The sequence below is a fragment of the Rhinolophus sinicus genome, linkage group LG01, assembly GCF_036562045.2.
Source record: "Rhinolophus sinicus isolate RSC01 linkage group LG01, ASM3656204v1, whole genome shotgun sequence".
NCBI classification, from domain to species: Eukaryota; Metazoa; Chordata; class Mammalia; order Chiroptera; family Rhinolophidae; genus Rhinolophus; species Rhinolophus sinicus.
Genome location: NC_133751.1, coordinates 28,764,845 through 28,789,556, shown reverse-complemented (window position 1 = coordinate 28,789,556; position 24,712 = coordinate 28,764,845). Strand labels below are relative to the sequence as shown.

The 24,712-nt window shown below is 40.1% G+C and overlaps 1 protein-coding gene across 2 annotated transcripts in view; it reads right to left on the bottom strand.

Moving 5' to 3' along the window:
- SCHIP1 (schwannomin interacting protein 1) overlaps positions 1-24,712 on the bottom strand; it is a 669,685-nt gene that overhangs the window by 515,914 nt on the left and 129,059 nt on the right. For both annotated transcript variants that reach the window (XM_019731976.2, XM_074327035.1), the window contains exon 2: positions 5,014-5,078. In XM_019731976.2, coding sequence (XP_019587535.2) covers positions 5,014-5,078 — 65 coding nt within the window. The remainder of the gene's footprint in view (positions 1-5,013; positions 5,079-24,712) is intronic.

The window sequence follows — 24,712 nt, the reverse complement described above, 5'->3', positions numbered from 1 at the left end:
ATACCATAGAAAGAAAATGTTGTTTTGCCTTTACCTTCCTGTTCTTTTGATTTCTACCACTCAGCTCAGCATTCATATCTAAGACATGAACATCATTTTCTTTTAAATGGAAAGGAAAGCAGATATTGAACCATTTTGGGGGGAGAAAAAAACATAAGGAGAATGTTATATATCCTATGGCAATGTCCAACTAGTAAGTTATAAAGAGGATCTAATTCGTCCCCAGTGGTGCCAGTGCCATTGAATCTTTCCTCCTTTCAGTCTGTAAGCTTACAAGAAGTTCACTGGGGCTACAATAGTCAAGAAAGGCTTCATGGAGACAGTGGCACCTGAGTTGGGTTTTGAAGAACAGACAGGAATTAAGTAAGTTAGGATATGAAAGATAAAACATATGAGGAAGCTATTAGAGGTGGAAATATTCAGACAATTTTAAGACAATAAAGAGAAATTTGGTGGAAGTAGATGATAAAAGTAGGAGTATAAAAGGAAATAAGTTTGCATAAGCAGAAAACTAAGTCACTGGCCATGTAATGTATACAAATCACTGTCATAGACATTTTACAAGTAATATCTTATTTAATTCTCACAGTAGCCTCTATCATTTAAGTATTCCTTAATACACAGTTGAGACATTTGAAGCTCAGAGAGATTATGTTAAACTAAGAGGAAACCACACTGAAACGCAAGTCTCACCATCACAAAGTACTGCTTGGAGGAATTTAATATCAGACTTATTAAACTTAGTTCTACTGCCTGTGGTTTTCAAAAATAAAATATTGGACATCCCAATCCCATACACATGCATGTGGTAAAGGTGGATGTGTGTGCGTGTGTGTGTTTAAAATGGAAACAAAAGTTTCAAGAAACATCATTTCCCCCACTACATGTAATATTCTCTGACATTTTTTATTATATTTCAAAATTTTTTAAAGGTCAGAAGTTACCCATCAAATTGATTTAGCAAATCATCAATAGATTGTGATCTACAGTGTGAAAAACATTGCCTCAGGGAAACAAAACTTTTGAAGCAGGAAAATGTGATGGACGGGATATTTAAGGATGGTCTGCAGTGGGAGTGAAAATATGGAAAATACTTAGGAGCATGTTCAAATTGGCCACCTAATGAGGACCAGGATTACGGTGATAGTAAACAAAAGAAAAAGACAAGAAACAACATTGTGCTGGAGGCATTATTAGGATAACGAACTTATCTTCTCTGTAGAAAGGAATAACCAAGGTGGGGAAAACATTGTAGATCAGATAAATTCGTATATGGCCGCTAGGTGGTGCCATCAGCCCAAGATCGCTTTCTGATTGTCCCTCTGGGTTGTTGAGGGGCAGGGGGGAAAAACACTGCTCTCTGCGGTCGGTATTCAGGGTCCATTATTAATTTATCCTTATTCATTCACTTACAGATATATTGAATATCTTCTATGGGCCAGGAATGATGCAAAGTGGGGATACAATGGTGAAAGCACTAGACGCGGTCCCTGTTCTTACGGTCTTACAATCTAGAGGAAGATGGATATTAACTAATTATAAATGTGATGGATATTATTAAAGGGGAAACACAGAAGGACCTAATCCAGGGTCGGTGGGCATGTAAAGTCTCATTCTTATAACACTATGTTCTTGTAGGGACAACAGCCTTATAACAAAGATACTTCAACATATTGTCAATAAAACCTCTAAATAACAAATTAGCAAACTCAGCAATAGATATACAGGTGAGGTGTTTGGAGACCAGCAGATATGCAGCAACCAAAGACAAAAGCTCAAGTTTTCATAAAGAGAAACTTTTTTTTGCATTAACAAATTTTCTAATTTGGGTTCACAATTTATATATCCTCAACAAACTATAAACTACAAATACCTACCACACATTTCCTAACAAAGACCCAGCCTGATCTAATATTTACAAAAAATAGCTGTCAGCCTAAGGTCTTCCAAAGTTAATACTATCATCAACAACAATAGAGTCATAAACAGTCTCCTAATTAATGGCCTCACTAACTGTTCTTCTTTGTTTACTGGCTTCAGTTGACTGTGGTGTGTGTGTGTGTGTGTGTGTGTGTGTGTGTGTGTGTGTGTACACAAATGTACTCGACTGGCCCTGCATGTGGATGTGGTCTCAAGTAGAGCAACGGAGTTTCAGCTTCCCCTCCCTTCACATCAACTGCCCACCACAAAACCCTGTTGAGCATTCAGAATAAACGTAATGTTCCAAGGGGAATCACTGATCAACTGCCATGACACCACTATCATTTAACTTATGGTCATTTCAAGTAGCTGAGATGATTTACATTGGTACCTAAGTCAGCTACAGCTATAATGAAATGCTTCATCTGCTCACTTAAAGTACACCAATTTTTCAATCAAATTTGACAGCTTTCAAGGACATAGCCCTGCCCTGTAGCAGACCAGGAAAATCTCCAGAATTCCAGGCAAATGGGTATAGTTTTTAGGGCTGGCAGCCGTTGTTTTCTCTGTCATAGACAAGTATGAAAGGGACGCTTACCCCTTAGGACTGCGTGCCTTGAGGGGAACTTGAATTCCCATCCCTGGAATTCCTCAATCCTGACTGGGAAAAATAAGCATACAAAGGAGACTGGCCATTTCCAGAAGCTTTTAGCTGTCAAGGGCCTCTAGATAATGAGAGGAAAAGAACATGGGGAGGGGGAGGAGGCAGAAGCCCACATATATACCATTAATCTTCACATATCTTCCTAAGAGCAGAGAGATGGGAAAGATACATGCTGGTGTTAGCGAGAGGTTTAATATAGAGTTGTGGTCAATTAGAAGGAAAAAAACTTTTGGAGTTCACTTCTTCCATTAAAATCAATAATGAAAAACCAGCATAGCCAGATTTAGCAGATAAATGGGCTAAACACCACAGAGAAAGTGTGTCTGCAGAGAATTAAGCTACATGAGCTTATTGAATGACCAAAAGGACTCAAAAATGCATCTAGACCACTGGTTCTCAACCCCAGCTCCTTAGTATAATAGAATCACATGAAGGAAGCTTTTAACAAATACTGATCCTGGGACCTCACCCTCCTGAGATTCAGATTCAATTTGTCTGGGGTGGAGCTTACGCTGGGGCATTTTTATTTAACTCCCTGCGTGATTCTAAGCGCCGCCAGGGCGAAGAACCACTGATCTAATGTCATTACAACACTAATCTCCATGGAAGGAAAATCTTTCCAATTCAGCCAAAAACTCTAGTTATTACTGTTTAGATGTACTTAATGATGGTGGTAGTGAGAGGGGGTAGGGAAATTGAACCATTTTATTCTTATTTATTCATATTAATGAATATAGACATAACAAGGGTAAATTCACTCCATAGATAACCCAGAAACTTGGTTTGAGCAAAGGGCTGAAGCTGTCCTTTAAGTGGTAACGTAGAAAATTCTTAGAATTGTGGAGCTGGGAGAACCTGAAAAGGTATCTGGTCCAAGCACCCACTTAGATGGAAAAGGAAGGAGCTGACACTATGTTACCATAGGTGTCTCATTTAACGCTCTCAATAAGATTGTCAAGCCAGTATTATTATCTTTAGTTTTAAAGATGGGGAAACTGGGGCTCAGGATGGTTAAATACATTTTCCAGACTCACAAAGCTAGGAAAAAGCAGAAAGAGGAATGAAGTCCAAGGTTTTCCATTTTCAGGAATGTTTTCAATAGCATCTCGGCTGGACGGTCATTTACACTCTTGCCGGGCACTTCCAGTATTTATCGGCTCACTCCTTAACAAAGAAGTCCATTCTGTTGGGCAGGTTAAATTTTTATAAAACAGATCCTTTTTCAGAGTCACAAACTTGTTTCTCCATAAATCCTGCTCCCTGATCCTTATTCTACTTTGTAGAGCAAGAACAGCAACTTAACCCCTCTTTTACAGGAGCTCTCCTTCAAATGTTTAAGGATCGCCATTATGCTCCCTCTGAGATTTCTTTTCTGCAAGGAATACACCCTCAGCTCTTTGTGGTACTTTCACATGGTTCCAGAACCCTCACAATTTTAACCGATCTCCTCTGGTGTCTTAGGGATGTCAATATGCCTTTAAAATGTGGTGCCCAGAGCCAAGCGTGACACCCCATGGCCTTGACATTTGAATTCAGTGAGTGGTTGAGAGCAGGGGCGCTGGTGGCATTGGAACCTGGGTTTGATTCTCATCCTTCCTTATCCCTCATGGCTGAGGCTACTTGCACAAGTGCTGAAAGGTCTCTGAGCCTTTCCTCGTCTGTCAAATGGAAATAACAACGCCTGTATCAAAAGGCTCTAATCAGAGTTCCATGAGGAAACATCTGGAAGCATTCACTAATACAAAGTACATTGTAAATGCTCAATAAATGATAGTTAATTTTTTCTCCTTTTATCTTTACAATGCATGACTACTAATCAGTCTAATTTGTGGTAATAGTTTCAGCCATATAAAATCATGGTCTCATGTTAACATCAGATAAAACCTCTAAGCATTTACCCACAAATTGAAATCAGAATATATCTCACATGCTCTAATTGTACAATTTTTTTAAAAAACCTAAATGGAAGACTTTACTTTTATCTCTGTTCAATTTCATCTCTTTCTTGCTTGCTTTTTTATTTCCAGCTCAGTTTTGTTCCATACAACAGTATTATTTTGCATGTTCTGTCTATTAGTTTTAGTGTAACCCTGTGCTTTTTGTAAATTTCTGATTGCTTTCAGTAATCACTGATTAAAAGCCAATGACAGGACAGGGTTAAGTTTCCAGTCCTTAAACACACCACCAAAGACATGTCCAGGCATCGTATTACTCTGTGAATCAGTATAGCTTGTGTATCGTAGCTCAACTAGTCATGAATCTAACTACATCTCAAATGAGACACCTCTCTGGGTTCTGACCACAATGATAACCATACGAAACTGTCAAATTTACTTATGCATTTTTGTCTTGCCAGGTAGTTTTTTATTTTTCATTCAATCTTTTCAACCTCACAAATAATTTAATTTCCTTTAGTATTTTTTACTTACTTTCCAAGTAAATATTTTCCATCATTAACTTCTTCTAAAGGATTCTGCAATGTTTTCATTTCTTCCTGTGGGGGGGAAAAAGAAGTGTGTTACAAATCGACCCCATGTACAATAATATGTATTTGAATACAATTATTAGCAAAATTGAGATAACACACCATTAAACGTTCTGGGCTTTGCCATGGATAAGTACTTAAACATAGAAAACAATTTCATCCTTGATCAAATTAGAATACAATACTGCTAGTCAAATTATGAGATTTTTTTTCATCAGTAAAGATAATGCTTCCTGTTATTTTTCTAGAATGGGGATGTGTTTCTATCAATCCACCCACTCTCCCAAGTTTACTCTGTCAACTGTATTACGTTTGCTGGTTGCTGGGTGAGGGTGCCTAATGAATGGATAGCCATTCGGTAACCATCCTCTCTTGTCTTGGTAACTCTCAGGAACCTCTTCCTGTAGCCCTAGAGCTCAGACTCACACATGCACACATCCCTTCCCCGAATTCCAAGCATCCATAGTCTCTGCAACCCCATTCCCCCGGCCATAGTGATTGGTTCAGGGGTGTGAGGGAAGACGGCCCAGGTTCCTAGAGAGACCACCTGTCCCCAGTCTCATTGTCTGTCCCAGGGGATTTGAGGAAGGCCCACAGGACTCTGGCCCTGGGCAGAGCACCGTTCTTTGAGGTCACACTACTTGCTTCATCACCACAAACTGCTGAAGTGCCAAGAGGAAGCCCAGTTAGAACTAACGACTCCTCTGTTCCCCTAGAAGACCATCAAAACTAGTCTCGACCTGCTTCTAAGCCACCAGACAGCCGAGTCTCCTAGGGCAACCCCCATTGCTCAATCTCTTTAACTTTACATCCCAGAATTCAGGCCAATCACCCACTTCTTCCCAATCCCTCCGACCTTTCCACTGAGCCCTTTGGAATGCACGGTCTGTGATCAGCAAAATCCTCTATCTCGTCAATTTATTTCAACAGTCCCTTAATTATTTTGTTTTACTGAACCCTGCCTCAATGTTCTAAGGACAGCTAGGTTTTTGTTAGAACAAGGAGATCAAAGCACTGTTTAGAAAAGAGTTTTAAGGATATAGAGGATTGTGCTGATGACAAACTTGGCTGAGTCCCTGACCACCCTTCTCCCCTGCAGTCCTCTTACGAGGCAGCCATTTCTTCCCCACGTGTGATCCACTACACGGTCTGAAGGAGGGGGGGCACCTCTCTTGCTCCTCATGGCTGCTTCCAGTTCCTCCTCATCCTACAAACCCTTAGCTCCTCTGGGAGCAGGCTAGCGGTCTGTCCTCCTCTCTCCCTATCTATCCTCACCCCTCAGGTCTTCTCCAGTCCCACAACCCTACATTTATATCTGCACCTGACCTGTCCTTACACTCCATCTTATACACCTACTTGACAGCTCATGTGCATGTCTGACAGGCATTACAAGTTCAACCCCCAAGTCTTGATTTCCCTGTCCATATCCTCTCACCCAAACGTCCCTCTTCTGCCTCATTTTAGTAAATGGCATCACTCTTCACCTACATGCAGAGTCAAAACCCAGGAGTCAGCCTGTATTCCCTTCTTTCTCTCATGATACACAGCCAATCAGTCAGCTAACCTTGGCCCCAGCTTAGAAATACATCTGGAACTTGACCACCACTTCTCAGTCTGGTCTAAGGCAACAGTGGGAGACTCCTGTGTCCCCATTTCCCATTATCCCACTTCACTCACTTGTCCCTACATCAGCCAGCATGTACTTTTAGTACCTGGGCTTGTTTAAGTGTGTGAAATGCACGTATCATAAGTGTGCAGTAAAATAAGTTTTGATAAATGAATACTATGGTAGAACCACCACCCGACACAAAATATAGAACATTTCTCTTGCTCTAGAAAGTTCCTTTCTACCCTTGTAGGTCAACTGCACTCTCCTATAGGCACCCCAGTTCTGATTTCTGTCACTGTAGATTCATTCTGCCTGTTTAAGAATTTCATATAACATATTTTCTATGCTTCTGGGTCTGGCTTAATTTACTCGACATGATATTTTGACTTACTTGGTCAATGTTCATTGTTTAAACAGCACTTCAGTAATTGGAGACAAATTTTGTTTTCTTCCTCTGAATTTTAGAGCATAGAATCTTAAAATGTGAGGGACCCTGGAACTGTACCAGAAGTGTGTGCTGTTGGGAGAAATGCTAACTGGAGGAAAAAGAGAACACAGCAAAGCGGATGGAGGCCAAGGAAAACAGCCGAGGACCCGGGCCCTAGCGATGCTGTGGCGTTCCGGGTCAGACAGGAGCCGGAAACCAGGCTTGTGAGAGACTTTTCGGTTTCAGGAGCCAAGAGACTCTCATTTGTTTAAGGCACTTTTGGTTGAGATTTCTGTTTTGTTTCTTTTCTTTTTTTTTTCTTTTTTTTTCTTCTTCTTTTTACAACAGAAGGAATCCTAACTCAGAAGTGACAGTGTGAGCCATAGCCTAGGGCTACTAAATTCAAAATCCTAACTAGATGAGCCATAGAACTATAAAAGTGCAGAACGGAATAGGTGTTGTTCTGGTCTTTTTGTTTGATTTTATTTTTATTTTACTTTGGCAGTGTCTTAAAAAAATTCATATTCAGAAGACTCATGGATGAAACAGGTTATACGCTTCAGTTCCATTTTATTGAAGGCTGCTGCTTTTATATCCAACATTGGTATAACAAAGTTCATATGAAGAACATTTCTGCATCTTCTGCAAAATTGCTGTATAAGACACTGTACATTTTGCTACAGGTTTTCTCTTATAAAAAGAATAAAAGTTTAGGATTTCGTACTAGGGGATATTTTTTCCTTTGGATATAATAGTGCACTTCTTTTCATCAATAATAACCACTTACAAGTTTTACAGATGTTGTTTATTTTGTCTTGGCTGCCAGAAGTTTAAGCTAAATTAAATATTCAATTGCCAGAACTATTCTTTCCAGGAAGTTATTACAATTATCCACCCCCCACAACACTACTTGATGTGCGAACTTCATTTTTATTTTAACTCTCTTACATGTGTGCTTTTCACAGTAAGTAGAAGCAAGTGCTATACAGACAGAATATATGATAAATGGGTAGGAATATAGAGATGATAGGTAGGTAGATAGATAGATAGATAGATAGATAGATAGATAGATAGATAGATAGATAGATGATAGAGCATCCTTCCAATTGTATACATGGCATTCTATTTTCAAGGTAAAACTTTTCAGCACCACAGACACTGGATCCTTTTTCTAAGAATAAGTCTCCATCTCTATCTATTTTCCCCCAACCCTCCATCCCTCTTACCTTATTGTTCATCATAGCCTATCCCACCTCCAGTGACATAAGCAACAAATCCAGGTCATGCAAAAGGTCAAGTTTGAAGCCACTGTCCAAAAATGAAGTAAGTTGGATAAGAATCCTTAGTTATTGTTGAAAACCAGGGGATGATATTTAGGTCATAAATGTTTTCTCTTTTACCCCCTGCGTTATGATTAGGAAAGAGACTGAGTTGTTGGTAGTCCCAGCATTTTGTTCTCTAAGATGTGTCTGTGGCATGCTTTCTTCTTTTCTTTTTTCCTGGGGATTTTGGGAGCAGGAAGGAAAGGGCTTTTGCACTCTGTCCACCACTCTCTTCCTTGGTTCTTTCATCGCAGGGAGCTTGCTGAGTGGGGAGGGCTTTGAAGCAGTACTTTATTCAATCTGACTATCCACGTTCTAGGAAATCATATTAAACATAAGGTCAATGACTAACTAGAGCTTTCTGAACAGCTGCTCTGCTGACAATTTGGAGGATTGATTTCATCATTTGGTTATTTAAGCTAACTATACAAAAACACTTCTATTCAATTGGCCTGGAAGTTCCAAAGCATGTCCTCATTTCTCAGAGATGGATAAGGTAGATGGCTTGCTCAAGAGATCTTCACTCGGAGTTTTACTCTTTGAAAGTTTTGTTTTAATTTACCATTAAAACCATACAAATTGGTCTATCCCATCGCTGGTTTCTCCCACTAGTCCTCTTTGCCTCTGGTTTCACATCTAGCAATGCCATTTCCCTACTAGAAACCAACACAGCCCCGGTGCTTTCAGATGGATTCCAGGGTCTCAGGTCTGGTGCACTAGGCCAGGTGGTCTCTCCCGGCTCTACCTGCCATGCCCTGCCACACACACTCCCTCTTCACATCTGGTCATATGAAACTTCACACAATCCCGGGACCCACATGCTCTTTTCATAGACATTTGAGGACAGTGTGTCTCCATCTTTTCTATTGGCCAACTCCCATTCTTCCTTCACAAAGCTTCCAGTTTTTCCCTCCTCCACACAGGCTTTCCAAACTCAACAGGAGGGTGGGGTACCCAGCCCTGCTTCCTCAACAACCTGTGGCGATCCCTATTTTAGCATTACCTCTTTACCTGACGCCTCCCCCTACCCACACTAAGCTCCTCAAGGTCAGGGATGCTGACTTATTCACCTTGAGGTGTCTATTTCCCAAATGAGACAATTAAGAGGTACTTAATAAATACCTGTTGAATAAATGAATTGAATGCATCGATCAGACTGGGATGAAAAGAAATATTAGTAGCTTAATGCCCCCCAAATCCCAAGAAATCGTATGTCCTCTGCTGAGTCTTCTCTGCCTCTCTAGATATACTTTTTTAAATCATTCTGTAGCTTTCTTTTTTATTTAACATATTTCTAGCTTTACTGAGGTATAATTGACAATTAAAAATTGTATATATTTAAGGTGTACATTTGATATATGTATACATTCTGAAACAATCCCAGTCAAGCTAATTAACATATCCGTCACCTCACAGTTACCATTTTCTCGTGTGTGTGTGTGTGTGTGTGTGTGTGTGTGTGTGTGTGTGTGGTGAGAACATTCAAGATCTACCCTCTCAGCAAATTTCAAGTATATACTACAGTACTGTTAACTGTAATACATTGCTATACATTAGATCTCCAGAATTTATTCCTCTTGTATAACTGAAACTTTGTACCCCTTGACCAACATCTCCCCATTTATACTCTTCACTTTTCGCCACTCTCCTCTGTGCTCTCTTTGTACTTTATCAACCCGGCCCCTTTGTTCTGGGGCTTTGGATAGAGTTTGAGCAGTGGGAGGAACTGGCAGGAAATCAGCGGGGAGCAGAAGAGAGAAGATGAACTATTTATTCTCCCTGCTGCCCCTCCCTGACTGGAGCACAGGTTGGCATAACCGAAGGACACAGCTCCCAGGGGGTGGCCTCTGCTACACGGTGGCTCTTGCCATATTCCCATAACCGCTCCTCTTTCTCACCTCTCCAAGGCCTTTCTTCCCCTCCCTTCCCTCTTCTTTCCCCTTCCAGCTATTGATAGCCCCAGATGTTTCACCATCACTTGTGATTTTCCCAAATTCTGCCCATATCTATGTAGTCACTTCATTAACTCTTTCAATCACTCTTCTAAGTAAGTCATCTGTCTTCTCTCCCTGGACTCTGGTTGACATGCCTCAAAAATCCTAAATTTGCTTTTGTTTGCCCTACCCTTGCAATTCTTTTTCTATAGTCCAACAAATTCAATTAATAATATTAATCAATCACATTAATGAATAGAACATGCCTGTTTGATCCCTATAGGAGGAGTTGTCAACTCAAGGGCCTAACCCCAAGTTTTTGGCTCAGTTTGACTTACCAGAAGAGGGGACAATTTCTACCATGCTCTGTTTAACTTCCCTCTTTTTTGACATTTGGGCTAAGTCCCTCTGCAAATTACAAGTTGAATTATTCAAGCACAACCTAGACATGTAGCATTCCATATTCTGTAATCCCATTATCCACATGAAATCTGTGTTATGAGTGACTGCAAAATGTAGGCTGTACCGTGAGGGGGGATCACTGATTAACTACTTGCCAAAGCCATGCTTCCCACATCACGAGTGTTGATTTGGAAGTGACGTGGGTGTGAACTGTCAGACTGGATGGTGGATGCTGGGTTTGTTACTTTGTGTCTGGCTTCCCCTCCACACCTTAATCCTGCAGGTTTCGCTTCTGTCACAAACAGGAGAATACAGCTGAAAGGTACGATACGCTTGTCACTGTGGCCACTTCGTCAGCCCCTTAACCTACCCAATTATAAACACTCTTCTGATTTTTTTCTGTCCTCTTCCACTTCTACTGTTGAAAGAAGCAGGCTATGTTCTTTGGACGAGTTTAAAATCAGAAATCTACACAAAACTGCTTTTTCTCTAAACTGTACTTCTGTCTAAATGTCAGCCTTTTAACTTTTCTGACTTATGCCCTGGCCATTTTATTCTCAGGATATTCCAGAGCATTTGAGTAACGAAAAATGTGGAAATAATCTACAATTTACCTCATTGTGTAGCTATGGGTGACAAAGCCTGTGCACTTACATACATCATTTTTTGTATTGGGAATGATTTCATATTAACCTAAGGGTAGCTATTGAACAAAAGTTAAATGCCAACATTACTTTTGACACTTTGGACTATTCAATCACTCAATTAAATATCACCAGGTTTCCTCATTGTCCCCACCCCACCCCCATCACCCTTGTTTTTTAATGAAAGTGTAGTAACCACACTAAAAAGGGGGTTACTAATGTTTGCATAATTTGGAAAAGTAGAAGACATAAAATCTATACTAATTTTAGCTCTGCATCATTAAACATGAAATATTGATTATTGCTCTTTGCAACAGAGTTTATGAAGCTAGCTAGGCTGCTGTGTCCACATAAAGAGATTCTGATGCTCTGCCCTCGGACCTCAGTGACTGTAAATGATGCTCCTTGGTGACAGCTGGGAGGCTGGCATTCTCATCCACAGCCTTAAGAGATACATTTCCCAGATTAGACCAGGAATGACCCAGCTGCACAGCCTAACTTCAGAAAATTAAATTGGAGGGAGTCCAAACCTCTGTTGAAATAACTGTGTGAATTACAATGCTTCCACAGGCCTTGTTATAATGTAAATGTGCTTTACAATTTACTGCCATTTCCCTCTGCCCCTGCTGCGAATGTGGGCATTAATAGTCATCTCATATATTTAAAGGCAAAGAGGCATCAAAAGTAAAAATGCAAGATTCATGTTTTCTCCCTTTGGAAAGCAGAAACTAAATTCTTTTTTCTTTTGCCATGTCTTGCAAAAAGAGTGTACGTTGTGTTTATGTGTTATGCATTAATGTTTTTTTTATGGTTGACAGACCTGTAAATTTCACACAGGGAAGTTACCTTGCAGCTAAACATGAATTTCTTTGGGAGGAAAAAAAGTGACGAACAGGACATCAACAGCTCATTTAAAGAATTCATTCAGGTAACTTATAGGCACATGAGGCATACACTCAGATGAGGTAGTAGACTTAAAAAGAGATTTGCCTGTTTCCAGCACTTTCAGGACATTTTAAATGTTTGACAAGATCCAGAGGGGCTGTGATTTTTATGGTGACAATCACGGAGTGAGGTAATTCTGGCCTCACTAGGGGAATTCTCCATGGCATTATTATTTGCTGTCTCATACATAGTGAAACTTATAAACTTATAAACATAAGATGTGATCATGAGTATCGCTGTGATAGCTCATTCTTTATTCTTGTTTGACCAACCAGGTTATGTTCACAGACGTTAGGACAAAAAGGCTTTGACTGCCAATTCTGAGAAAGCCAAACACCTGAGCTCATTTTAACAGATGCCAAATAGAAACATATTAAGTAAAAACCCAGTTATGACTGTTTAAGTCATTAGGCACCTTGGATCTGAGCTGATTTCAGTCCCTGAGATTCTCCTAGAGTAGATGGGTGCAGTGGTACCCATCTGGAAGGGCACACCTACAACCAGATCACCCAAGCCAACCCCTTGTCCTAATCTGCATAACACATGCACACTCCATCCAGCTGTACTGGACGATCGATTGTAGTGGACCCAGGACTGTCAGGCAGGATGAGCCAGCTCAGTGTTACATTGAAAAATACCCTTTAGGCTTAAATGCCCCTCCTTTCCTTTCCCTAAAATTGTGCATGTTCTCAAGATCTTTTGCTAGTTCAAGATCACAGACATTCTGAAGTTATTATAGAACGAAGATCCAGCTCATTACAAAAAGTCTAACCATTTCCATTGAATCTAGGATATGAGAAATTAAAATACTATTAATTATAATTTTAAAGTGCTCACTCTACTCAAAGTTAATTCAGCTTAACAGCAGAATAACTATGAAAAGTCAGCTGAGACTGAAATACTAGATACAACCACTAGGGTGTAGATATTTTTGCATCTTATATATTTACGCCTTCTGGGAAAAAAAAAATAAATCCTAGAGCTTCAAGCTGAGAAGTCAAGTGCAAATAAGCACACAAGCCAACAAATAAACACCACTTAGAATGCAAACAGAACAGCAAAGGTGGATAAGTGAGTCCACACACTCAGTCCAGGTTTCCTGTGCAAAAGAATAAGAACAAACGCAGGCAATCAGAACAACACGTAATTCCCAAACTGTTTATGCCTAATTCTGGAATGCATTTCATTGTAGTGTGACAGTGCTGTCCAAATGAGATTTTTTTTTTTGCTCAGTCAAATTGGAAAATGAGTTTGCATTTCTTTTTTTAAATTAAATTTATTGGGGTGACAATGGTTAGTAAAATTACGTAAGTTTCAAGTGTGCAATTCTGTAAATACATCATCTATATATCACATTGTGTGCTCACCACCCAGAGTCAGTTCTCTTTCCATCACCATATATTGGATCCCTTTTTCCCTCGTCTACCATCGCCCCTCCCCCCTTACCCACTGGTAACCACTAAACTGTTGTCTGTGTCTATGACTTTTTGTGTTTTTGTTTGTCCTGTTCCTTTTTTACTTTCAGTTTTATATCCCCCATATGAGTGACATCATATGGTGCTCGACTGCTTCTGTCTGACATATTTCACTTAGCATAATAATCGCAAGATCCATCCATGTTGTTGGAAATGGCAGTATTTCATCTTTCCTAATGGCAGAGTAACAGTTCTTACTCGTACGTCGTCACTCAGTGATACTGTGGGGAAGCAGCCCAGTGCATGCTGGGAAGAAGTTTCCTAAGATGCTCTGTAGCACCTCAGACCTGTCCATCTCTTCCTTTACGTTCCCTCCACTGCCAACTGTGTTCATTACCTTGTTGACTTTTACTAAGGCTATTACACTGGGTTGCCTCATTGCTTTTCTTTAAGAACATCTCCAGCAATTTAACTCTCCTACTCACAAAACTGACTGCCAGCCTAAATAAAAACAATCATCAGAACTAAAAATACTCTTAATCCCCTGATCCCAGTACTGCACCTTCTATGCCTTCTGAAATCCTTTAAAGTTCATCTCAAATGTGATTTTATGTATTTCAATATTTCCCTCCATAGCTAATTGGATGCCATTTCTTTGAACTACTGTTATTACTACTAACGTTTATTGAATTTTACTAGGTGCCAGGCACTTTGCATAAATTGTCTCTTTAAAATGATGACTGTAGCCCCATAAAAATAGCAAAATATGCAATTATTATTCCCATTACCTGGATAAGAAAACAGACTCAGAGATTTTAAGTATCTTGACCAAGGTCTTATAGGAGAAATGGGATGCCAACCTAAGAAGTCTGATTCCAGAATATGAACTTTATCTTCTCCACTCTTTTCCAACAGGGCTGGTGTCTCACCAATGGTGCATGTAAAGAAGAAATCGCAGTGGTCTGCAGAATACTCAAATTTATTATCTGAACCGGACATGTCACCTACCTGCTGTGTGACCTTAGACAACTACTCACTCCCTCTAGGTCTCAGTGTCATCATTTGTAAAATGATGATGGGACCGCCTATTACACGGTGTTATTGAAGATCAACATATTTAAAAGTGTTTTGTGCATTCTAAAGTGCTGGCCACCCACAAGGAGACTCCGTAAGTGCCTGTCTTCCTGAGGACAGCAATTATTTCTCACTTGTCTTGTCATTCCTGTGGTGCCCAGCTCTGTTCCATTCTAAGCTGTGTGATCTTGGGCTAGGTAACCCCTCTGAGCCCCAGTTTCATCATCTGTAACATGGGGACACTATTTGTACTAAATTCCAAGGATGGCCAAGAGGCTTGATGATTAAACATTTATGTAAATTATTCAGTCTTGCACCAGGCACTTAGTAGGTGTTCAGTAATGTTACTTATTTTCATCATTATTCAATTTTTATTATTCTATCTCTCTAGATGCTCCAAAACATGGACACGCACCTAAACACCTTCTCCTGGTTCACCCTAAACCATTTCCCATTAGTCACCTAGTTCTATCAATTCTATTTCTTAATTGTCTCCACAGTATGCCCTATTTCTATTGTCCTTAGTAGAGGATTTATCACCTGCCAGAATGAGCAACCTAATATTCCAACCTCTTCATTAGGCTTGAAACCCTGCTTGATTCTCCCTGCCTTGTAATTAGAGCCTAAGCTCCCAGGCCTGGCAGAACCTCATGTGAGGTGCTGTGTGATTGGCTGGATATGTCCTTGCAGACCCCCTTTCCACTTAATCCTCTTGCAACATCATGTCACTCAAACGCTGAGTTAAGATAAGAATAAGGCACTTAAAAACTTGGAATGAGTCAGTCCGTGCATGAGTTGAAATAAAACAATGATGAAGAACCTTTTAAATAAGAAACAATGTGTATATTATCATCAAACAGTACAGCATCACCTCAATTATCTGGAAGGCAGTTTCAGAAAACTTTATACATTGGAACATGTCTCTTGGAGATTAAGTCTCAAAATACCTGTCACACAACCCTGAGCCTAAACCGATCCATTTTACCTCGAAATTCTTTATTTAGAGGCTTCTTTAGAAAACAATTCTTACACACACTTAATTTTATTGTTTCCTAACTTCCAGCAAATAAAAGAATTCATAAGGATGCTATTGTCAGAAGATGTGAGGTGAGGTGATCACAGACTAGATGTGGGAGGAAGAAACAGCGAAACTAAAAAGTAGACCCTAATCTATATATTTTCACTGACCACGGAAAGGAAGATTCTTTCTACCTAGAATGCTGCCTCCTCCGAAAGCCTTCCTGGAAGATTCTCCCCCATCTGAAGTAAATTTTGCCTCTCTGAAATCTTACAGCTGTGTGTGTCTGTGCTGAGTACAGACCCTATGTTGTCTCTGTAAGTTGTACTTTAGTTCCCTTAACATAGCAGAAGGGTTCAGGGCCAGAATATTTTTCATGAAGCCTAAGTATCCTTCAAACTTGCAAACCCTACTTCTGGACTTCACAAACAGGGGTGTGCCAGCAACAGGCCAGGGGACATGGAGCCTGAGATCAGGGCACATCTTTCCAAGACGCCATCGTTACGCCATGGATCGTAAAAGCATGATTTTAAAATGTACTCCAGGGTTTGCATTAGTTTTAAAGCAAAAACAGAAGGCCGCAAATATAGTTTAGGTTTGTGTACGGCTATTTATTCATGCCCCCCACCCCACAGTAGTATACATGCCCACTATTTTCTGCCTTCACGATTTCTCGGTGGAGGATTTGATAAGCACTAACCCTAGTCAGGATAGGAAGTGAATAGCATGTAGTTTTTAATTGAGCTGGTTGGGAAGTGTGTAATAGTATGGTTTCTATCAACACTGGATAAAGTAAAAAACATTTTGTACTTGTCAGGGTGTAACATTCTTCTTTTTGACGCCCCAGGACTTTATTTACATTTCTCTCATTGGTTGTGGAGGGGGACGCAGGATCCATGTATGTCTGATGCCTTCTCGCCCTATGAGATCGATGAAATAGGCATCGCTGTACGTAGGGACGGGAACACTCACTTCTCCACCTAATTACCCACCGGGCCCAGTGGATGCTGAGCTTTCTGGGATTGAATTATAACCTCATGGGTACATCAAGTAAGATAAATTTTAGCATCCAACATAATCCTGGGCACACAGAAATAACTTCGGTGTTAAGGGGAATAGTCAATAAATATTCATTAAAAGAAGAGAGAGACAATGGAGGCCACAACACAGAAACCATGAAATTGAAAACAGAACTTGAGAAAAAAGGGTGTCGCTACTCAGCAAACTTCCCTTTCACTATTAATCAATTATTCTGTTCATTATTTAACAAAAATATACCCATAGGTGTTAGATACTGTGCTAGGCATGAGGATGGGGGTAGGCGGGGCTGGAAAAGGGAAGAAAACAAGTAGACACTGAAAAGCCCAATGTAGCCAGAGGGAAAAAAGATGTTCTAAATAGTCAAGAAGTTGTTCAAGACTGTTCTTTATCAAAAACTCTCTCAAACATTTTGACATATAGGACAGAATGCACATCAGTCATATAGGCCTGACTCTTGTGTACATGACAATAGAGCTTGAAAGACGATATTCTCGAGAGAGCTCAGAAAAGGAGGGGAGGGGACCCCGTGTTCCTGGTGGGGCACCTGCTCCTCCTGTGACTAGAATGGAGTGCCTGAGTGCAGAATGGGGAAAGGGTGATAGACATGTCATCAAAGCTGACATATAAAATGCCAAGGTATGGATTAGACGCTTATTCAATAAACGTGACATTAACTGAGGGAGACGGAGCCAGGCAGGCAGACAGACAGGAGGACAGAAGACAGTCTGTCCACATCTGCTGTGGCATGTGATGGGCATGACACCATTACACATACAAATGCATATTGATCCCCTGCATATTATAATCGATTAACATGTGAGTACCATATGTGTCTAGAATAAATCTGTCTTCTATAGATTTATCTGTTCAAAACCAAGTGTTAATTTTCTTGAAGAGAGAAACCCACAGGGAAGGGAAAATATTAGGTTTATATAAATAGAGCATCACTTTTCAAAACCAACGAGAAATTGCCGAGATGACTTTATTCTGTTTACATATGAAATTCCCATTAGTGTACTATTACATTTCATGATTTTAGTAATTGCTCAGGTTGCTTCATAACAAGTAGATGAACAACCTTGAAAAGAAGTACTTTATTCTAAACTGAGGTATGCTGGAATTGACATTTTTCCTTCAAATAGCAGAATGTTCAGAAAAGAATGTTGAAGCCCCAAAGAGGAAATTCAACCTCAGTAAAGCTCTCTGTTATTAAAATTACATCTTTTAGATATGTAATCTGTAAGTACTCAAGATGTAAGGACAGCTGTTATTTAAACCAAGTGGAAATATGCAGGGGAGAAATGGGTGGTCTTCTAACCACAGAGGATGAGGAAGGAGAGAGGGGAGAGAATAAGAACTTATTGGAACAAAACGTGGATTAGCACCTCTACTACTCAGGATGCCAATTCATGAGCGGTACTAACTCCCCAGCACAGCTCACAGAAGCTCCCAGCTCCAGGCTGGTAACAAGGCTACTCTTGTCTCCTCTCCCTCTTCACGGTAAATTACCTCACCTATTATCACTTACCCCTCTCCATTCACTATGAAATTGTCACTTTCAGTATCTGTAAAATCTTCAAATTGAGGCTTTCACCCTGAATTCTCCAATGACTATGTTCTTAGACTTATACACATGCTTTGTAACATTTATGTCCTCACCTGTGAAAAGTTCTGAAAATGCATTTCTTCTTTGATAACACATTTATACCACACTTTTTGGGTAAATGTTTCTTCTTTGCCATGTGGAAATCTGGCAGAATCCTCTTTGCGGAATGCTTTCAGCCAGAATCTTCTAGAGAAACTTGATGCACACAAGAGGTTCCATCTAGTTAGCACGTGTTTAGAGACCACTCCGGGCCTGGCCATTTTCTGCAATCAGCAGCTTTGAAGTGCTAAGGTGAAGGGACAGCCATAGCATCCACAACACTACTTTTAAGCGCCATTATAACATATCCCAGCATGTACCCACATGCAAGGTGAGCGAGGCCAAATGCATTCTGGTACATCCCTTAAGAAAGGAGTCCTGATATTTCATCCCCCCATCCTGCACACAAAGGAATGAAGATGCTCACTCTCCTGAGAGGGTCTTGACAATATAAATATAAGTGGTTATAAGTTTTAATAGCCCTTGGAATCCAATTAGCTACAATTTTGTGGTGGATTAATAATTTATGATAATTGCAAATTCATTAGATTATAATTCACCACAGCCAAGCCTATGGATTTTCCGATATCTTTAAAAACATGCATTCTCAAGGTGACGCATGGCATTGTCTATGCTCATTGCTACCAAAATAGCCTAATTTTAACAATTTAGGATGCATCGCATTACTTAAACCAGGATCATTTGGAGGTTTTCCCTGTTAATGCAAAGACATAAACCTAAGAGCATTGCACCAGCTCATTAAGCCTCCCGATTTCAGCAGCTGTCTAGTATTAGCTGAAAGCAATCTACTGTGGATGCTTAAATGGCCCCTGCTCACCTTGTCCTCTGCTGCACAAACAAAAGCAAATGCAGAGAATGTACACATACATGTACGTGCATGCCACACACACAACACTGCCAAAAAAAATGCCTGGTTTGGTGAATTATTATAAGGTAAACTTCTATAACCACCTCCTTCCAAGTCAAGAAATAGAACTTCACCAAACATGTCAGAAGCGCCTTCACATGCCCCATCCTGATTACCACTCCCTCTCTCCCTCCTCCCTCTAGAACTACTAACCTCTATTGCTACAACTCATACAGTAACCACTTCCTTACGTTTTGCTATAGTTTTCTCACCCAATTGTACATCCTTAAATACTATTGTGTAGCCTTTCCCAATTTTAGGACTTTTTTTTTGGAAATAATTATGGATTCACAAACAGTTGCAAAAAAATGGTGGTCCCAGGCACCCTTTATTCTTTCTCCCCCAATATTTACATCTCGCTTAACTATTGTACACTATAAGCACCATGGAACTGACATTGATACAATTTGCAGTTTATTAGAAGTTCATCAATTATATAATCACTCATTTGTGTGTGTGTTTATAGTGCTATGCGATTTTTATCACAGCTTTGGTTAGCTTTGTGTAACCATGGTAACCGCCACCACCACCATCAGGACACAGAACTGTTCCATCACCACGAGGCTTCCTTATACTCCCCCTGTATAGCCACCATCACGTCCTCATCTCTCAAATCCTCACTCCTGGAAACTATCATTTGTTTCTCATGCTATGATTTCTTCCAAGAATATTACGGAATAGATTGACACATCACATAACCTTTTGAGAGTATCTATTTTCTGTATAATATAATTTCCTTGTGGTCCATTCACATTATTGTGTGTATTAATAGTATCATTCCTTTTAATTGTTGAGTAATATTCTACAGTAGGGATGTATCAGTTTGTTTTACCAGTCACCCACTGAAGAATATTCAGGTTTTTCACAATTTCTGGCTATTATGAATAAAGCTGCTATGAACATTTACATACAGATGTTTTAGTAAATGTAACATTTTATTTTGCTGGAATAAATGCCAAAGAATGCAATTTCTGGATCATATGGTGTCATGCAGAGGACCCTGCTTGCTGCGCCATATGTCATGCAGGGCGGCCTGCGGGGTCTCTGGTCCCACTCCCCACCTAAGAACGCAGGACATGGTGAGGACAAAAATGAATATCCACGGAGCCATAGATAGGGGAGTCATACCCCTATAGTCTCACTGGTGGCTGGGTTGGAGACACAGGAAGCAGGAGCCACACTGTCTGTAACCTGCTGTCCACTTCTCTGCAGTCCGCAACCCGCACTCCGCCGTGCTAACTGCAATCTGCCGTTTGCCAGCCATCACCTTCTTGCTAGCCCGCATTTTCTGCTAGCGTAGCCATGGCAGTTATATTAGTGGCCAATGGCTCACTGGTTACAGCTGACGGCCAACTAGCCAAAGCTGATGGCCATCCAATCACAGTTGATGGCCATTTACTACCTGAGCCAGCACCTTTCCACATGAGGCTGAGAGCCTGGAAACTGCTCTCCTGGCTCTGTCCCCACATATGGTTAGTACATTTTTAATTTTAGAAGATATCGTTACACTGTTTTCCAGAGTCACTATACTATTTTCCATCCCCACCAGCAGTACGTGAGCGAGCCCGTTTTTCTGCATGCTTGGCAGGATTTTTTGTGTTTTCCGTTTTTAAAAAATTTGATATGCATCTTGAAAAAGCGGCCAATTATTTTTTTAACATCATTAGGAATTCATGGATGTAAAAAAATTTGATGGATTTTTTTCCCCTTATTATTAAATATTAGGTATCTTTATTTTGTTATTGTTTTTCTTCTTAGTAAAACTCAAATTGTTCCATTGTGGGGCAGTGGGAGCCTCTTCAAGTTGGCTCCCGAGTCCTTCTGATATAACCCTTGTAGTCTGATAACTTTCTGGTTATTTGCTCTGACAAAATGATCCAGACTTGAGACCTGTACATTTCCTGCCAGAAACCAGGAATCAGCCATTTCTCCAAAAAGCCCTGTTTTTTTGTTTTTTTGTTTTTAAATATGGGAAATGGTACTTTAATATCATAATCTGGGCATAATCTGTTCATTATCACTGGTCATTATTTCTATGGCTTTTCAGTAGACAGAGCTAGGATATATCATAAAATACCTCATGGGCTAAAACTAAGATTTCCAATTCAATTTCAGGGCTGCAGAGTTTTAACTTAACCACTTTTAACTGATAATATGTCCGTATCTCCATCTTCCACACTAACGTCCTAGTTCTCCAGAACACAGGAGGTAATAGAATTAGAATAGTGCATAATTACTCATTCCATAATTATATTATACATACACATAAGAACTTACACACAAAACATTACTAATACTACTACCACCCATTAAGATTACTAAAAACAGTTAAATTTTTCACACAGGCTGCCCTCATTTTTTATGCCTCACTTCTTTTAATAGTTTTATTATATCTACATGGTAGCATATGACCATTGGTTCTCTCTTCTTTGACTTTCATTTCATCTTAATTTTTCACTACGTATGTATTTAATGCATACCACCAGTACATCAGCTCATGTCTCTCCGCTCAGTTTGATTGTCCAAAGCTTATTCGCCAGTAAATTCACTCTTGCACGTCTTTTAGTTTAGTGTTCAATTCTAAAGTTCTTCCTTTCTTTCATGCTGAATTTTTTCTTGGTTTCTGTCACCTGCCTAGCAGAAAGCCTGGCTCTAGGCTAAGCCCACCAGATTGGAAACGTGAATGGAGTTGAAACTTCTTTTAAAAACTAGTTTGGTCTGGCTTAAGGGACTGAAACAACAGGGGCTTTCGCGACTTGGAAGAATTTGGACCAAGTAGAAAGCTTGACAGTGTTCTATATTCAAATCTCCGTGAAGTCTTTAAGATGTAGGACAGGGCTCTATGCACCTTTTAAAGGGCCTCTACTTGCCTCTACTTCGAGAAACGTGTTGTAATTTATAATGACTTCATTCTCTGTAGGAAAACATTCAGGGACAATCACCTTCAGGCTCTTTCCTTCAGAATTCTAGGACTGCAACAGAGGCGATTTTAAGAACAAGTTTTCAGAAAAGCATCACTTAACTCTTGAAGACGTCTTGTTAAGCATCTGTGGTGTTGGGGAAAGGGGCCTGGATATTACGTAGCGATTTCTCCACCATCAGGCACCTTACATTTACTATCCAACGAAATTTCCCCCCACCATCCCATAAGACCATTTTAATCATCACCATTTTAAAGAGGAAGAAATTAAAACTCTGAGAGGTCAAATACTTGTCTAGGACAGAACAGTGGGCATTTGAATCCAGGGCTGTTCTAACTCCAAGAACATAAACAATGTTACCTTCTGTTTGAAATTTGAAAAAACGAACGAACAGGTATTTTGTGTTTTTTGTTTGTTTTTTCTGATCTCTTAATTTACCTGGTTTCTTTTCAAATGCTGGCAATCTGGCTGTTATTCTCTCCATCACAGATTTTTCCTTTCTATAATTAGGTCTTTCAAATTCTGTAAAAACTTGAAGGGTCGTAGAATATACCATCCCAAAATATGCCACTTTGGCATATTGATTATTTTGTGCTGGAGGCATTTGAGATGAAGCAGATATAAGAAAAGCTCTCTGCCCTTCCCCTATTTGCCTAAAAGCAAGATATAAAATTGTAACGGTCCCTCCCCTCCCCTCTCTACCAGGAAGGACAGCAGTTAATATCCAGAGACAATTTTAGACCCTTATCAGCCCAGAGACCACCAGAGAAATCTACATAACACGTCTTGCTAACACCAGCCCTTATCTACCATCATGTTGTTCCTTCATATATTTGTCTTCCCACAATTTGCTGCCCTAGAAACTCCAAGTTCTTTTCCTTTATCTTGTCACTTCTCTAAAAATGTATTGTTCTTTTATTAAGCTGCTATATAAGCCCAAGTTCTAAACCCCCATTTGAGTTACTCATAACTGAGTATTCCCCTGTATGTATGCAATGTGCATATTAATCAACTTCTGTTTGTTTTTCTCGTTACGCTTTCTCTTGTCGGTCTAATACACCGGGCCCCAGACTGAGAACCTAAGATGAGTAGAGGGAAAATATTTTTTTCCCTCCCCTGCAAAGCAAACATGTAAATGACCACCGGTGTGGTATAGTAACGGAAGGTTTAGTTCAGGGGACAGAAGACCTTATGCAAGTCACCTGAACTATTAGCTTTGTTTCTTAATATTTAAGGTGAAAATAACAACAATAACCATAGTCAGCAGCCAAGATATGCGGCCCCCAAATCTTAGTGTTTTAAAGCCACAAAGTGAATGTTCGCTCATGTGCCATGTTCATCGCAGAACCACTGCTGGGGTGCTGGATCTTAGTTGTGCTGACATCGGGACCCAGGTCAGCGGAGTGTTTCCAGTCCCCAGGACTAGAAAAAAGAGATTCTATTAGTTTTTTAGAGCTGCTATAACAAAATACCCCTATTGGGTGGCTTAACCAAGAAAAGAATGATTTTCTCACAGCTCTGGAGGCTGTTGCCAGCAGGGTTGGTTTCTCCTGAGGCTTCGCCCCTTGGCTTAAAGATGGTCGCTGCCTTGCTGTGATTCACCTGGCCTTTTCTCTGTGTGCGCACTTCCCTGTGGCTCCTCCTCTTCTTATAAGGACACCGGTTCTATTGGACTAGAGTCGCACCCTAATAACCTCATTTAACTAAATCACCTCTTTAAATGTCCCATCTCCAAATATAGTCATATTGAGGGGTTGGGGCTTCAACATATGAATTTGTTGTTGTTGTTGGGGGTGGGTAGCAAAATTCAGCCCCTAAGCAGAGTGTGCGTTTGTTTCAATCCCATAACCTTACTCCCATTTTTAACCTGCTGCAGAGGCTGCCTTTTAAAGTCTGACAATGTGAGAATGAAAAATGAAGTATCCAAAAGCACACGTTACAGAAACCTGAGATACAGAAAAAAATGGAAACACATCCATGGTAAACTCACCCCTTTTCCATTAAGTTTTGTTCATGCCTCAACGGAGAAAAATTTCAAAAACATAAAGGGCAAAGAGGAACTTGTTAAACTTCTCCAGAGACACAGCTGAGTGCAGTGAAAAACATCCCCTTTAACTAGGCTTTCTCCTTCACTCACTCAGGGCCTTGTCCGGTGGGATCCATAAAAGGAGGATATTTCAGACTTGAACGTGATGTGAAAGTTATGAAGATGTCTTTTTAGACTAGACCAGATGTCATTTCTCAAACATAGAAATATGAACCAGCTTACATATATCTCCTCATGAAACTAGCTTCTCCATATTATTAAGACAGGGCTA